Genomic DNA, 16,455 nt, shown 5'->3' with positions numbered 1-16,455 from the left:
ACATGCATTAAGTACTTAACCATTTTTTCACACATATTAAAAAGACGTGAATACTAGGGTGAAGATTTAATGAAATTAATATTTACTCCTTTGTCAAGGACACTCTTAGTTTATTTAAACAATTTTTTTTTTAAATATATGTTTATTTTTGACGGAGAGGGAGTCAGAGGGCAAGCCGGGGAAGAGCAGAAAGAGAGAGACGGAGACACAGAATCTGAAGCAGGCTCCATCCAGGCTGTCAGCACAGAGCCTGCTGCCGAGCTGGAACTCACACACCACAAGATCATGACCTGAGCAAAAGTCAGGAGCTTAGCCAACTGAGCCACCCAAGTGCCCCTACTTAAACAGTCTTAAATTCTGTATGCTATGATTGCAAGGAGATGAATACAAAATATACCACTCTCCGTGGGTTTTGGTGCCTGCCTTGATTCCTACTAAGGTGCCAGCAGTTTAACCTCGTATTACTTTTACAACGTTAGAGCAAATGCCAACAGAGTGAAAAAGGTCAACAAAGTCTTAGCATTATATTGAAAATTGCTTTGACCTTGCCGAAGGACTGAAAAGGCCTTGAGGACCCTCGGGGTTCTGAGGATGGCATTTTGGGAGCAGCTGCCCTAGTTTCTCATACTGGGTTGTCCCTCATTAGGTTGCAAGTTCTATGTAGACCGTCTGTAACTGTCTTTTATGTGCCCTTGCCTAACAGTGTCTGATATGTAACGCTCAATATTCATATCTGCGAAATGAGCGAATAAATGACGAATAAACAACCACTGCAGAGCCTTCATCTTACTGCCTTCCTTCTTAATTCAATCGGAATTTAAACGTTGTGTAAATTTTTCCAATGTGTTTTTTAATCAAGACGCCGACCAATGTTTTCAATAGTTGGGGTGCGGAAGCCTCCGGTATGTGATCGAGACCTGCGACAGTTTGGTCAAGTATTAGACTGTCATTCCTCTTTCACAGCCCGGGACCCGCATGCCAGGCCACTTGGTTCCCCATTCCTACCTAGGGTAAAGACCGGAAAGACCTGGGTCTCCTCGTTTATGGGAGCACAGAAATTAGATTCAGAGGAAGCGGGGGCGATGGGGAACCGATAAAAATTCTGACGAGTACAAGACTAACAGGAGCTAAGGCCTCGGGCACCCAGGAGCCCCGGGCTACGGCCTCCACCGACCCGGCGGGTTGCTGGGGCGACGCTTCCGGCAGGCGCGCGCAGCCCTGGGAGCAGGGGAGTTGCGGAATGGGCGGCTAGAGCTGCCCGCCTCCGTGAATTCGCCAGCGGGAGCGCGCTCGCGGCCGCGCGTACTTCGCTTTCCCGGCTCCGTCGCTGACGCGTCGTAGACGTTGGGGAGCGGGAGACAGCAGCAGCGGGTCGGGATGAATCCCGGCGGCGGCTTCGGTTTGGCTTTAGGCTTCGGCCTCACCCCTACGGCGGTGATTCAGGTGACCAATCTGTCGTCGGCGGTGACCAGTGAGCAGATGCGTACGCTTTTTTCCTTCGTAGGAGAAATAGAGGAGCTGCGGCTCTACCCCCCGGAGTAAGTGCTCGAGCTTGGCTGGGGGAGGGGCGCGGGCGCCATAGAGACCTCGGGCACCGAGGCGTGGGGGAGAGCGCGGACGGGGGCGCGCGGTGCCCGTCACGTGATCTCCCGGGCTTACCTTGGTGCCCATGTTTGATTAGGGCACCGCGGCGCGGGGCCCCTGCGGTTCTGCTCTCCTTGTTAGATGGCCTTTGGGGGTTAACCTTTGCACCGAGTCCTTACAGAGAAAGTAGAGAAGTTGTTTTTTTGGGGTGCCTTTCCGATTTGTGGTCTCCGCTGGGTCCTCGTATTCAGTGTCTCCCCTTTTTCCTTTTTCTTCCCGAACTTAAGATGGCCGCAGGTGGGCCCGGAATAGTCCTCATGGCAAACGCCTGTTAGCGTTTTTGCAATGTGAAAATCTCGGAGACCGCGCGGGAGAAACTGTCCACTTGCTAGGGCCTTAGTGTCAAGCCGTTGTTGCCGATTAGAAAGCTAGCGGCTGATGACAAATTGGAATTAGGGCTACCATTTGTTTCTAGGGTGGTGGTCACAAATTTAGCATCTTCTTGGCTAATCTGACCGAGCCCATCCATGTTGTTAAAGATCATGTCTATTCGCTCTTTTGGCAGCGGATTAAAATTTCCGCTTTGAAGGTCACACTGTCCTAAGCCTTTCAGAAAAAGTATTAGTCGGTTCAGGATTATCTCTGCTGTATGCTCTAAAAGTCTAGATCTTTATTGGCATTCACAGCTTGCGGTCACTTCCCAAGTATGTATTCTGAAGTAAGATTTCCCTTGTGTAGTACTATGTACTCACAGAATTTGTAAGGGCTTACGGGTTGTTCACATCCTTACACGCATAAACTTTTTTTTTTAAATATAGAGCTTAGAATCTTAAAATAGTATTTTGTTCATTGTATCAAAATCCTTTGAAGGAGGGGCTAGTAGTTGCCCAGGATTTCTTTCAAAAGACGAATGTTTCTGACTTTTTGGTTTATTTAATAATGATGTATGTAGATCTATTTTTCTTTCGGTTTCTTATGTATGAGTATATCGCATTGCCACGGAATACGGTATTAGTAAAAGTTGGTATTTGGATTTAAATTTTACTTTTTAAAGTTTTTCTCTACTTTGTCTTCTGAAATATTTAATATATTCGGAAAAGTTGAGAACGTAACACCCACGTTTCCTTTACCTGTATTCTTTCTTTACCAGTTGATTTCTTTCTCTGTCTCCCTCTCTAGCTATCTACATCGTCTACACTTCCTCTTTCTTTCCATCTTTTTCAAAGTAGTTGCAGACCGCATGATTATTTTTTTCTCAACACTTAAGTCTCTGTCTTTAGAACAGGTACATTCTCCTACATTACCACAATACTATTAACATGTGTAAGAAATTTAACATTGGTATATATAACAAGTAGTGCATATTTTTAGTTTAACCAATTATAATCTTTTTCTTTTTCTTTTTTTGGGTCTAGAATGTAATCAGAAACGACATATTGCATTTAGTTGCTACCTCTTTTAATAGAGAACAGTCTTTCACCTTGTTAAAAAATATTTCATGACATTGATAACTCTGTTTTGTAGTTTGTTTTGTAGAACGGTGAATAATCTATCTGGGTTTAGATTATTTCATATTAGAGTGTTTATCTTGATTAGATTCAGATAATAAATTTTTTTGTTCAAGAATACTTCTTCTTAAGTGCATGCACATACATATTTATTGATTAGCCGTGGCATACATAGCTTGAATATCTTATTTAACTTGTGAAAATGCTTTTTATGATCTCTTAATCATTCAGAACGTTTCTTAATAACTGAGAAGTATTTGGAGGAGTGCTGTACCCTTAGGAGTTGGAATCGAGCAGTAATTTTTTTTTTCTTTTTTAATGTTTTATTTATTTCTAGGAGAGAGAGAGAGAGAGAGAGACAGCGTTGAGCAGGGGAGGGTCAGAGAGAGAGGGAGTGACAGACTCTGAAACAGGCTCCAGGCTCTGAGCTGGCAGTCAGCACAGAGCCCGACGCGGGGCTCGAACCCACGAACCGCAAGATCATGACCTAAGCGAAAGTCGGACGCTTAACCGACTAAGCCACCCAGGTGCCCCCGAGCAGTAAAATTTTGTACATGAATCCTTGTAAACTAACCTTGCTTTCAAGGTTGTGGTAATACGGTGTGTCATAGGTAGAAGAAATATATCACAGAATACTATTCAGTGGCAACATAATATCACTTTCATAGTTAAAACCAGGATTAGGGTGCCAATATGCTGCCAGTTATAATCTGACACTTAGTAATGGGCTGTTTTTTGAAATTAGATGTTCATTACTTGGCATTTAAAAGTCAAAAAGAATAAAAAGCTTTTAAACATAGTGGAGTTAGTGTGTCATAAACTGTAATATATTTTGCAAAATTGTAACCTAAATATAACACGTATGGGCCAGGAAAAATTCTTAAATCAATTTTTCCTTGTGCCCTTATACCTGTTTTTCCAAAATAGTTACATGCTTTAAGAGGGTGCTTTCTGCTCTGTAATGAAGTTGTCATTACCTGGTCTTTGTATTAAAGATATATTTGCAGTTTTGAGCTGAAATGGATAACATTGCAATAGTAGTAGTAGTATTGAAGATAGATGATTGTTTTGCAGTGTCTCGGAAACCATATTTTATTATTAATGTTTGGAAGCTGATTACGGTTTCATTTGTTTTAAATTTGGAAATACATTTCTTTAATAGAAAGGGAAAAATCATTTCTCATTAACATTTTAAGAATTCAGTTGCTAATATGACAATTCACATTTTAAATTTAATTCTTTTGGAATGTGGCAGTGATTCCATTTTTTAATTTTTAAACGTTGAGAATTAGTGTGAACATTCATTGTATATGTTAAAAATTCCCCATTGTGATCTTTTTTTGTGCTGCCACGTTGATAAATATCCAGAAAGTGGTTTGGGGTTTTTTTTCTGCCATTTTTAAAATTTTAACTTGTTGCACAACAAATGAATATCATGTCATGGAAACCTTTTCATGTCAGTAAGAAATTTTTTTGTAGTTTTTTCAGTAACCTTATTTTCTTAGGTATAATGTATATACATAAAAGTGAATGGCTAAACTTACAGCTTGATGGAATTTTCACAAAGTGAACATACCTGGGTAATCAGCATCCACATCAGGCTTAACCTGCACTCTAGAAGTTTCCCAGTGTCCCCTTCAAATGACTGATCCCCAAAGAGTAATCCTATTCTGATTTCCAACACCATTTCTAACATCAACACCTATGTTGATTTTTTTGCTTGCTGATTTTCTTCACTTCTGTGGTCTTCAAAAGTATTAACAAGCAAGGGGAAAATGTGTCAACTACTTATTTATTTAGTTAAAAAATTAATAGAATCAGGATAGTCATTTTATGAGAAATAGCGAAAAAGAAACACCCTACATCCTATCAAAACCTCTCTTCATTTCCATGTATTTGCCTGCAATCCTTTTTATGTGTGCTTATTTTAATACAGTGTAATCGAAGGATTTATACACTAGTGGTAAACTTTTTTCATTCAGTGTGTAATAAGCATTTTTTTCATATTGCTGTGGTTTATAGCGATAACATTTTAAAGGCTGTAATTATGTCTTAAGTGTGTTTTTGAAATTCTATCACTGGATACTATTGGTTCCTTTTTTGGTGTTTTAAGTCTGTGGGTTTTAGCTAGAAATGTGTATTTTTGATTGTCAGCAATGATAGGAGTGCCTTCTGGCGTTTGGTGGGCAAGTGTAATTCATAAAAAGATCTTAACGTAGGGAAAAACTGTGCCATCCAAAGTACCACTGGAGTCCTGCAGAGAAATGCGGTTATAAATTATGTGTCAGTTAATATTTTTATACATAAGTCTCTGTACTTTGTCCATGCTTTGGATTATGTCCTTTTTGATAGATATGAGAGTCCTGGGTATATTACTACTATATATAGGCTTTAAAAAAGATTGTACAGTGCAGTGCCATTACCTGTTTAATGAAAAACAAAATAACCATTTAGGGCCCACAAAATTTAACTGATGCTCAAAAAGTTGGTTCTGTAATTTCTGTATTAAAGTCCTAGATAGAAACTTCTAATTTTTTTTTTGCAAAAACGATTGTAGAAAGTTTTGCAGTTGAGAAAAGAAACAAAGGAGCACCCGAGTGGCTCAGTTGGTTAAGTGTCTGACTTGAGCTCACGTCATGATCTCGCAGTTGGTGAGTTTGAGCCCTGCTTCAGGCTCTGTGATGACAGCTCTGGCTCTGTACTGATAGGTGGAGCCTGGATCCTGCTTCAGATTCTGTGTCTTCCCCCCGCCCCCTTTAAAAATGAATAAACATTAAAAGAAAATGGAAAAAAGAACGAAAAAGATGTTGGATTTAGCATATGAGGTTAAAGTAAAATCTTCCATATTTAGATACTCTTTGTTCAGAAGCTTGCACTTAGAACAAATGGAATATGTAATATCTTTTAAAAAAATTAAAACCCTAGGGGGGGCCTGGGTGACTTGTTTGGGCATCAGACTCTTGATTTCTGCTCAGGTCATGATCCTAAAGTTTGGGATCGAGCCCCGTGTTGGGCTCCGTGCTGAGTGTAGACCCTGCTTATGATTCATTCTCTCTTTGCAACCTTCCCCGGATCTCTCTCTCTCTAAAATAAAAAAAGTTGTTTTTAATTAAAAAAATTAAAGTTAAAATTCTAGGTCAAAATTACTTTTATCTATTTATTTTTGTAAGTTTATTTTTGAGAGAGAGAGAGAGCACGTGCAAGCAAGGGGGTAGAGGCAGAGAGAGAGGGAGACAAGGGGACAGAGTATCCCAAACAGGCTCCATGTTGTCAGCACAGTCCTTTGCAGGGCTCTGAACTCGTGAACTGTGAGGTATGATCTGAGCCAAAATCAAGAGTTGGATGCTTAACTGACTGAGTCACCCTGGAGCCCCCAAAATTACATTTACAAGTAACAATTCTATTTAATTAAAAAAGTAAATCTATTTAAAAGTTTAGATTTGTTAGAATGAAAGATATAAGTATAAAAGTTGGAAACAATGACTTATAAATAAATAAATACACAGTTGTTGAGGAATTCATCATCTGTATTTAGGCTTGCCACGATATTTTATTTTCGATTATAATGTTTAAAAGTGTTAAGTATAAGTTGAACTTTATCTTGTAGTTTTAGAAAGATCATTGGAGATAAAGAGAATTTCTTAGAGCACTGGTGTAGTCATGCCTAGTATCCACACTCTTAATGATAATGTTGGGTTAGAACAGATCAACCTTTTTAAACCAGTTCCTGGGCTTGTCAAATCTTGGTATTAGTAGCCTGTCTTAACGTGGAGTTGCTTTAGTAATCAGTGTCCCATTTCTTGGTCCTCTGGATGTTTTAAATTTGCAGTGATGTGGGTTTTAAGTAGGGGTATTAGAAAATGCATTTTTATTTTTCAACAGTGATGATTTAGGTTTCCATTCTTTCACAAAAGGATCTGTCGGTTTAGGAATATTGTCTCCTGGCAGTTTGCTAGGCTTTTGAAAATTTCAGTGCTAAAAGAGAGTATACTTGTAATTGCTAGGGCATTATAATTCTGTGTTTTCTGGGGGAGGGTTTCAACAGACAGAAACACTGCTACCCAGTTTAGCTCACGAAGAGGTAAAATTATTGAAAAGATGGATATTTCCCTAATAGAATAAAGATTATAGTATAGATGGGCCTCATGAGAACTGGGACTGCGAACCAGAAAGATAACAGCATCCAAGGTGATTATCTGCCTCTTCTCAGAGGCTTTATTGTCCACTCAGTTTGTTTCTGTGTATCTGCTCTATTTTCTTTGCAGACTTATTTTGTACTCGGTCATCTGGCATCTGGCCCAATTCCTGACTCTAAGTGACTTTTCATCCCAAGAGAGAGAATCTGATTGTTCCAAGTTCATTTGATCAAAATGATAGGCTGTTGGTTAGTCAGTGAAATGGGCCCTTATGTCATGTGACTAATCAGCTGTGACTAGAGGCTTCCAAAATCTGTTGAGGGTTTCACCCGAGGAAACTAATAAGGCTTGTGCTGAAAGTGGGTAGAATGTCTTGGTAGCACATATAGGAGGGGTACCTAATCACTTTGATATCTTAAAATGGCTTTCCAAAAGATTTGGAAACTTAAAGTCTTGAAGAAAAGTGGAATTACCATTCACAAAGGGAGGTAGGATATCATAGGCAAAATGGAATAGCATGTGCAAAGATGGCCGAGATATTAAGAATGTGTTCTGGAAACCACAAGTATTTCTAATGCCTGGATTTTGGAGTGAATTTATATGATAAAGCAGTAACAGAAGTGTGTCTTTGAGGAAATTTAAGCAGTGGGACAAAATTTAGGGTTTGGAAAGATCACTCTGGCAGCCTTTGTGAAAGACCATTATTAAGAAATTCAGATTGGAGTCATTGTGATTTTTTTTTTTTTTAGGAGCCATTGTTATACGAATGAGAAATGATGAGGGCCTGAATTAAGGCCTCGATAATGACAATGGTAAAAGAATTAATGTGTACAAATATTTGAGATGCAGTCTTCACAGAACTTAATGAAGAATATAAGGAGTGAGGGTTAAGGATGGAAACAACCTCCAGATCTCAGTAGTTTTGTAAAAACAGATTATTTTTTATGCTAAGCTTGCAGAGTAGGGTCTCTGCTCATTGTGGTCAGTCACTCTAGGATGAAGCTGATATAAGCAGCCACCCATTTCTCGAATGTGGCTAGTCACTGTGGCAGACGAAAAGATCCAAACAATGGCCCTTAAAGCGCCTGAATATCATGCACATATTTAATTGGCTGAAACAAGTTGCATATCCACATTTAACTTCAGGGAACAAAGAAATGGAATTTTACCATGTAGCCAGAAGAGATTTGGAAATGTTTAGGGAACTGTACTAATGACAGTTACATTTAATGACTCCCAGGTTTATAACTTGGGTAATACAGTGATATTTTTAACTGAGAGATGAAGTATAGAATGGGGACCAGGATTGGTGAGGAAGAGGGATGATGAATTTATTTTAGACTCAGTAAGTTTTGGGGGATGGGCTCTGTGACCATCACAGTGTAATATTCCAGCAAGCACTTAGATCTGTGGTCTAAAGCTCAAGAAAGGCCTAAATTGGAGATTTGGTAATGTAAAGATGAGTTAACATCTAGAGGTGAATGTTTTTACCTCAGGGTCCAATACATAAAGTGCTGGTCTTAGTTGTTTGGGTTGCTGGTAGGGTAGGCATTGTTGGCGTGTGCCTGTTGAAGCCTTAGGCAGGAGTGAGTTGAGTTGGGTTGGGTGAGAAAGAGGTAGTTTGGTTTTGTCAACTCTTATTATTCTATATATGTTAATAATAGTATAAATAGTTCCAAGTTCTAAATGCAAATATGTTTTGTTATCACAGTATTTTATTAATAGCATTAATATGTATGTTTAGCCATTATCAAGATGGATTTGTTGCTTTATGTGAAAGATTGTTTAATTTTAAAAACGGCTTCTCTTTGTGGAATTGCTAATTAAATAGTACATTAAAATGCTTTTAAAATTCTAGATTAGTTGAATGATTAAGGTTGCATGAGATTTGGATTTAGATGATTACACTTAGATTTAAGTCCCAGTTTGCCATTTAGTAGGGTTAGGATTATGGTCTGATTCCTTGATCTGTTTTTTGTTTTTTTTTTTTTAGTGTTTTATTTACTTCTAAGAGAGGGAGAGAGACACCGTGAGCAGGGGAGGTTCAGAGAGAGAGAGAGAGAGAGAGAAAGACAGACACAGACAGAATCTGAAACAGGCTCCAGGCTTTGAGCTAACTGCCAACACAGAGCCCAATGCAGGGCTTGAACCCATGAACCATTAGATCATGACCTGAGCTGAAGTCGAATGCTTAACCGGGTAGTCGGAGCTACCCAGGTGCTCATGGTTTTTCCTATTTTAGTGTGAAATATCTTAATGCTTTAAAGGACTGTATATGTTATATATTAGGTATGTATTTAGCCCCAGTGGTTTTTTTCCTTGCTAAAGACATCTTTAGACTTTAATTGAAAATAATCGTGGACAGATTGACAAAATGATCATCACTGAGAATAGTATATTTTGGAATCTAAGGAGATGGATTCATATTATGGACAACTGCTTTCATCTGAGCTGTGTCTGGTTCCTTTGTACTATAGGCTGCCTAGGTTAAAGTGAATCTGATAGGATTTAGAAGGGTCTATGTTTTTTTTCATATAAAATATGTAAAATTTTGTTTGCAGAATCTTTTGTCAGGAAAATCACAATGCTGCCTAGGATAAAGCAGTTTAGTATATGCAAAACACCTTAATTTTCATACCATGATGTCTGTCTCTGAGATTCTGGTGAAGTTTTTAGTTGGAAGGGTTGGAAGTGGTTACAGAATTTGAAGTCTTGAGGATTGGGGCTTCTTATAAAGTGATTTTGCCTATTGATGGTGTACTGGTTGAACATTTTTGGGTTAAATCAGCTGTTTCCACATTTCACTGTGATTAAGTACTCATTAATTTACATTTCAATTTTTACCGATGAAATGCTAGGCCTTCCTAAATTGCTGTCAGCCTTCTGAGACAAATTTCCATTAAAAGACTAAGTTTTGCCAGGTGTAGCTACTCTGGACGACAGTATGGAGGTTCCTCAAGAAGTTAAAACTACCCTACCATTCAGCAATTGCAGTACTAGGTATTTACCCAAAGAATACAAAAATACTGATTCAAAGGGTTACATGTACCTTGATGTTTATAGTCAAATTATGGAAATAGCACAACTGTCCCATCGACTGGTGAATGGATAAAGAAGATACACACACCCACACACAGTGGAATATTACTCAGCCTAAAAAAGAATGAAATCTTGCTATTTGCAGTGACATGAATGGAGGTAAACAGTATTATGCTAAACGAAGTAAGTCAGAGAAAGACAGATACTGTGTGATTTCACTCATATGTGGAATTTAAGAAACAGAACAAATGAGCAAAGGGAAAAAGAGAAAGACAAACCACAAAACAGACTCTTAACTATAGAAAAAACTAATGGTTACCAGAGGGGCTGTGGGGTGAGGGGATGGGTGAAATAGGTGATGGGGATTAAGGAGGGCACTTGTGTGATGAGCACCAGGTGATGTATAACTACAATGTATGTTAACTATTGGAATTTGACAAAAATTTTAAAAAGGCTAAGTTTTGCATTTTCATGTCTTAATGATCCTTAGCAGTCAGAATTCTTGTCTTGATTATGTAAGACTGTAAAAAGATCTAAGAAATTTCAAATGAAAACGATGAAACCAACCATATGTTTACTAGTCCAATTGTTTTTCTTTTTCTTTTGCAGCAACACACCTCTTGCTTTTTCTTCCAAAGTATGTTATGTTAAGTTTCGTGACCCATCAAGTGTTGGCGTGGCCCAGCATCTAACTAACACGGTTTTTATTGACAGAGCTCTGATAGTTGTACCTTGTGCAGAAGGTTGGTATCTTACGTGTTTTTTTCTATTATTGTAATCTCTGTCCTGTGTGTTACTACCTTTGGCTTTCCTAGAAATTGGTAGGTTGACAGTACTCTGCTGTGTGTGTGTCTGTGTGTGTGTGTGTGAGAATTAAATTTGAAGGAAATAATTTTTACCTAAGAAAATATATTAAAATGGTTGACTTATTCTGTATGCTTGAGATTTAATAGCCAAACATTTAAAAATTTCATGAATTACGTGGCTTCTCTGGTTTGCTTTTGTTTTCTCTAGTTAATTTGCAAGTTGTAAATGAAGCTTTATGAAATTAAAATATTAAGTTGGTAGGGGAAATTATTTGTAATCTGTGAATAAGTGAGCATTTGCCCCAATGTATACAGTATTAATGGTATTACATAAATAAAAGCTATGCATTTTACCAAATTGAGGATAAATGGTATTTGTAAGAAAAATATTCATAATTTAATCTCTAAAGTTCCTCTTAAGGTAATTCACTTTGTTACTGGGACCATTATTTTATATTCAGTGTGACTGCTGTGCAACTGAAATTTACTTTTTTATTTTAATGGTTTTTCATGGAGGGCCGGTTGGGTAATTGAAGAAAAAAATCATGGAAAGTAATTTTCCAAGGCCTCCATCAAGGAAATAGGTGTTGAAGATGGGAACAAGGCCAAAAGTCTTACAGTTATTACATAAATTTAAGACTTAACCTGCTTTAAGAGCTAATTATTACTAATACTTATTTTTTAATAACTTCTGTTTACAGAGTCATTCACATATAAGAGGCTGTGGTGAATTTGACAGTTCTAGTGTATAATTTTTATTCAGAGTACAGATTATGGCATGTATACATGGAGTTTTAGGTTATTATAATTTAAATGTGTTTAAAATTTGTTTTCACTAGTGGATGGTAAATGTTTTACAACATAAAAAATTTACCTAGAACAATATAATGAGCTTTCATCTATAATGTTTTAAAAACAGCCTCTTTTAGAGACCAAGTTAATATTAAAATAACATAATATATGGTAAACATTGGTGCACTTTCAAAGTTTTATGTTTATTTCGGAATGCCTATTCTGGGATGTCAAAAGTATTATAGTTAACTACAGTGAGTTTCGTTCTGTTGGTTTTGAAGTCCCAGAATAGGACATTCTGTATTTTTTTCAGATAAATTTGGAAGTCTTTTCCCATGCCTGGGGGTTAGAATGGAGTAGGGGGAATAAAAATGGGTCAAAGTTAATTATTTGCCGAAGCTATCCTTATCTCTTGATCTGTAAGTGGACAGTGAGCCCAGAATTAGAGAGCAAGATGAGAAAAGAACTGGTAATGGTGTAGTTCTGCATACCAAGTTCATATCAGTTTCGTGCTAGGTAAACTACATGGGAAAAAAAGAATTTAGGGTGTTAAATGGGAATAGTAATTATATCTGAAAATTATGCCATCACCAGCACAGGATCTTGTATTATATTAGCTCATTACTGAATTGGAAGGAAGAGTATTTTTCAATGTTGCTTTGTTGGAACCTTGCTATATCCTATTGGATTTTTCCTATATTTGAGAAGCCCAGACCGTGATTTGTCCTAAGTTTCCAAGGTTATGGGTGTGTAAGAGGTTCCCTTTTTTGTTTGTTTTAGTTAATAAAGATTGATAAATACAGATTTATTATAATAACCCTTGAATATTGTTAGTGTTGCCATTTTGAGACCATTTCACTGGTTTTGAACATGGAAGTTTAGTTGTATTTTAGAACACTGATAAAATAATTGGTATTAGAGAAACATTCAGGTACACATCTTTCACTATTTGAACTAAATACCATAGAACGCTTTATAGAAACTGAAGAATGTTACAGTAAGCTGTTAAAGATCCGATTATGTGCTGCAAACAAAGTTATAATGTATTGTACTAAAAGAGATAGCAAAGTGAGTTTGAAGTAAACCCAAAGAAAGAGTTCCCATGAATTAAGTTCTCTTAGAGAAGATGGTGCTGTAAACATTCTTGTATTCACCTTACTGGCTGCATTCTTTTTTTGATGTTACAGAAACAGCATTATGAAAGAAATGAGAAAACCATAGAAACAGTTTTAAGAAAATTTTTTTCAGTTTCTTTCAATTTGCTGTTTTTGTAATGCAGACAGTGTTGTAACAAGCCCCTAAAACTGTCTTAAGTATGTTTGGTGTGTAAGTTTCATAGAGAGTAAGCGTTAACTATTGTTAATAAAACATGCCATTTCAAAATAAAATATACTTCCATTATACTTGTCCAGATATGACCTTTTTGTTGTTGCGTGCATCCCAGATTTCTTTTTTATAAATGTTAACACGTAGAAAAAGATAAGGTCAAACATAACAAGGGTGTCAACCTAATCATCAGTCGTAACTTTATGTCCACATTTTCTGGTAGATGGATTTTGACTATTAATTTGGTTTTGTATGTTTTCTCTATGTGATATTTGTGCATTATTAGATGACTAGACTGGCCAAGGCAGACCTGTTACACTTGCCTGAGTTAGGCATTGTTTGCCATGCCACTAAACCTGCCGTCAAGTGAAACCTTCATTGGGGAAATGAGATCGGAGTCTGAACCGCAGAAGATGGACGCCCTGTCTCTGTTTTTTATTGTTTTACTTTAATTTCATTTCTTTTTCTTTATTTTGTCCCTTTTTTTTTGTTTTTGTTTTTGTTTTTGTTTTGTTAAATCTCTTTCACTTTAACTTGTGAGCTGGTTTTCCAGTTCTTTGTAAATGGTATTCCATTAAGGGTTCATAACATTGCTTTGCAGATTATATTTGGGAGATGATTAGCAGAGCTCAAACTTAAGATAAAAGAAATTTTCATAGTAAACTAAACTAGGATATAGTGTTGTGAAGCTCAGTGAGTCTTAACTGGCGTTACAGACTGTACAGGTACATTTTGTTCTTGAAACACTAAAACACTGACAGAATTGTTAGGAACATTTTGTGATCTCATTGCAACATTTTTGCAGTTTTTCTCCCAAATCTACATCTTTCATAAAAGCCAACTGATAGCTTCTAATTTTCATCCTTCCCCCTAGAATTTTAGGCATACAAAATCCTCAAGGAAAATAAGTAAATTTCTTAAGACATTCTAGGGGTAGAGGACAAGCAGAAACACTCACCTTCTTGTATTACTGATTATAGAAAATAACTTATTTCCTTGACTTATAAAGACTTATACTTGCCTACTTGGGGAATGGATATTCGAGAAACTTGAAAACTTACTTGCATATATGTTTCTCTGCTTGAAGTTTTTGAAAAATTTTCAGATGTTACCAGCTTCTAAATGGATTTTGAGGATTAGGACTAGTACTTTAATTTTAATACTGTGAGAGCTGTTTTTCCTCTCAGTTGTCTTTCAGGAGTATAGTTTGGGAAAAATGCTAAATGCTTGTTTGCTTTATACTTTTATATACCCTGACAGTATTTGGAAGGTAAATTTGATAGAACTATATCTTGGAAGTTAAGCAGTGGGACTTTTTTCTTAAAGGATCTCTTTAATGGTAATTAGAATTAAAACATGTGCATACCTATGGTTAGACTTAATATTTATAATAGTCTGTTTCTACTGTGATAGGCAATGAGAGTCAGACAACCAGTTGATAAGTGAGTCTTTATAATATAAAGCATTCAGTTTTCAGCCTGTGTTGAATACTTTGTGTAGTTTTTCTACACTGTCTTTTGTAGACACTTTTGCTTATTTAATTGACGCTTAATTCTAAATTGGGGACATTAATAGATTGAACTATTTATTTGTTTTTTGGGTGCACACGTTAGGGTAATGAAGCATAAGATTTACACTGTGGAACCTCAATTGATTTATCAAGGTACATTCAGGTTTTATAAACATTTGAAAATAATATATAAAACAGGTCTGGTAGCTATATAAGTAGCTTAGCATATATATGGGTATACAGATACATGTATTAATATCAGTAACTAATATAAAATAAATTATTGTTATTTGATGTCTTCAGTAAGGCCTATTTACATTTTAGTTATATTTATGCATGTTTAAAAAAATCTGTGCTTATGCAGAATTTACATGAAATAAAAAAATTGTTTTTGACATTAGTAAATTAATGAGACTTAGATGTTGCAAAATTTAGGAAAAAGGCATTTGTTAAAGCTAATCAAATGTAATTTTTCTGTTGCTAAAAATAAGGTGTAACCATTATTTGAAGCAAAATTTAAAAGCTGTCTTGAATTCCATCCATGTTTAGAGGTATATGCAGATAATATTGTTTAGAGATTTATCCCTGCACATTGGGTTGTTTTAAGTAGAATTTTTACCTCTAAAATCCAACATGGTGCTTTTGAAATGTACTCCATATGCTGTTTCCAATTTAGTGTGACTTTGTACACTGTGTTTTAAATTACTTTTGAAGACTCCATAATGGAAGTGTGTAGCCAGCTACCACATAATTATAAGTAGTTCTTCTAAAATATGTGTAGTCAGATTTTTAAGAACTATTTTAGTGGGGGCAGTAAGAGAGAGGACATAATGGGAAAATGTGTGAAAGTTGCAGTTCTTATCAAGATTGATTAGAGTTCAATAATTAAGTATGGCAAATTGAACTTATTTTAGAATAAATTTTTCATTAGTTGTAGGGATTTTTTTCTTTTTGGTGTCTAAGAATATTTTAATGTTTTTGTCGTTATTTTTGTTAGGCAGTTAAGATGCTTATAAGTAAAACATTTAGGCATTAACCACCCCTCTTCAGACAAGGATACATAAATTGGTTGTAAAAGTCAAGAATTTAAGACATTTCGTGAGACTAGGGACCTTTTTTTTTTTTTTTAAGGGATTCTCAAAAATTTTAGTAGTTTCCCAAGGTGTATTCTTTGAAAATTGGATTCTTTTAGCATCTCTGACCTAGTCGGTGAGATGTCTTATTAACTGGATGGGTGTAGGCTTCTTTTTAAATTGAAGCTGATTACATACAGTAGGCTTTTGGTTTTTTTCTGTCTACTTGAAAGTGAATGGAGTTTATTGGAAGGTTATCAAAATTGTTTGCATCACCAGTAGGTCGTTTTAGTAACCAGGATAGGGGCACCCATTAAGGAACAAATTTCAATTCGCACATATTTGTTTTTTCTTTTTCTTTTTTTTGACTAATTTGGTTATTTGCCATTTCTGGGGATTAAACTTTAAAAAATGTTCTTCTTTTCTGTATCTGATGTTCTGTGTGCTATTAGTGATGCAGCCAACACGAACGGTTGTCATGTGTAACACAACTTTCGATCACCGCGAAAACACCGTCCTGGGAAAGCGTCCATGCTTGATATCGTTTGGTTCATGAACATTAAGTTTCCAGTACAGGTGACCCATAGCTCAAAGTGTTAAATAATTGTCTACATTATTCAATTTTTAAAATAATATTCCATTAATGAGATTGTTAGTCTTTGAAGTTTTGCTCACTTTTAT

General features: G+C 36.4%; 1 protein-coding gene across 4 annotated transcripts in view; it reads left to right on the top strand.

Annotated features, from left to right (window-relative positions):
- The first annotated feature begins 1,255 nt into the window (after positions 1–1,255).
- SREK1 (splicing regulatory glutamic acid and lysine rich protein 1) overlaps positions 1,256–16,455 on the top strand; it is a 38,418-nt gene continuing 23,218 nt past the window's right edge. The window contains exons 1-3 of one of the 4 annotated variants that reach the window (XM_077773595.1): positions 10,922–11,010; positions 13,478–14,854; positions 16,227–16,350. Coding sequence is in view for 1 of the 4 variants with exons in the window: in XM_077773593.1 (XP_077629719.1) it covers positions 1,378–1,538; positions 10,877–11,010 (295 nt within the window). In the remaining 3 variants the exon portion in view is untranslated. Of the gene's footprint in view, positions 1,539–10,876; positions 11,011–13,477; positions 16,351–16,455 lie in introns of those variants that run through there. The other 3 variants (XM_077773593.1, XM_077773594.1, XM_077773596.1) reach the window with 3 other exon arrangements.

This window comes from Crocuta crocuta, unplaced genomic scaffold (assembly GCF_008692635.1).
Source record: "Crocuta crocuta isolate KB4526 unplaced genomic scaffold, BGI_CrCroc_1.0 scaffold383, whole genome shotgun sequence".
NCBI classification, from domain to species: Eukaryota; Metazoa; Chordata; class Mammalia; order Carnivora; family Hyaenidae; genus Crocuta; species Crocuta crocuta.
Note: the sequence above shows the minus strand (reverse complement) of the source record. Positions and strands in the feature narration are given on the sequence as shown.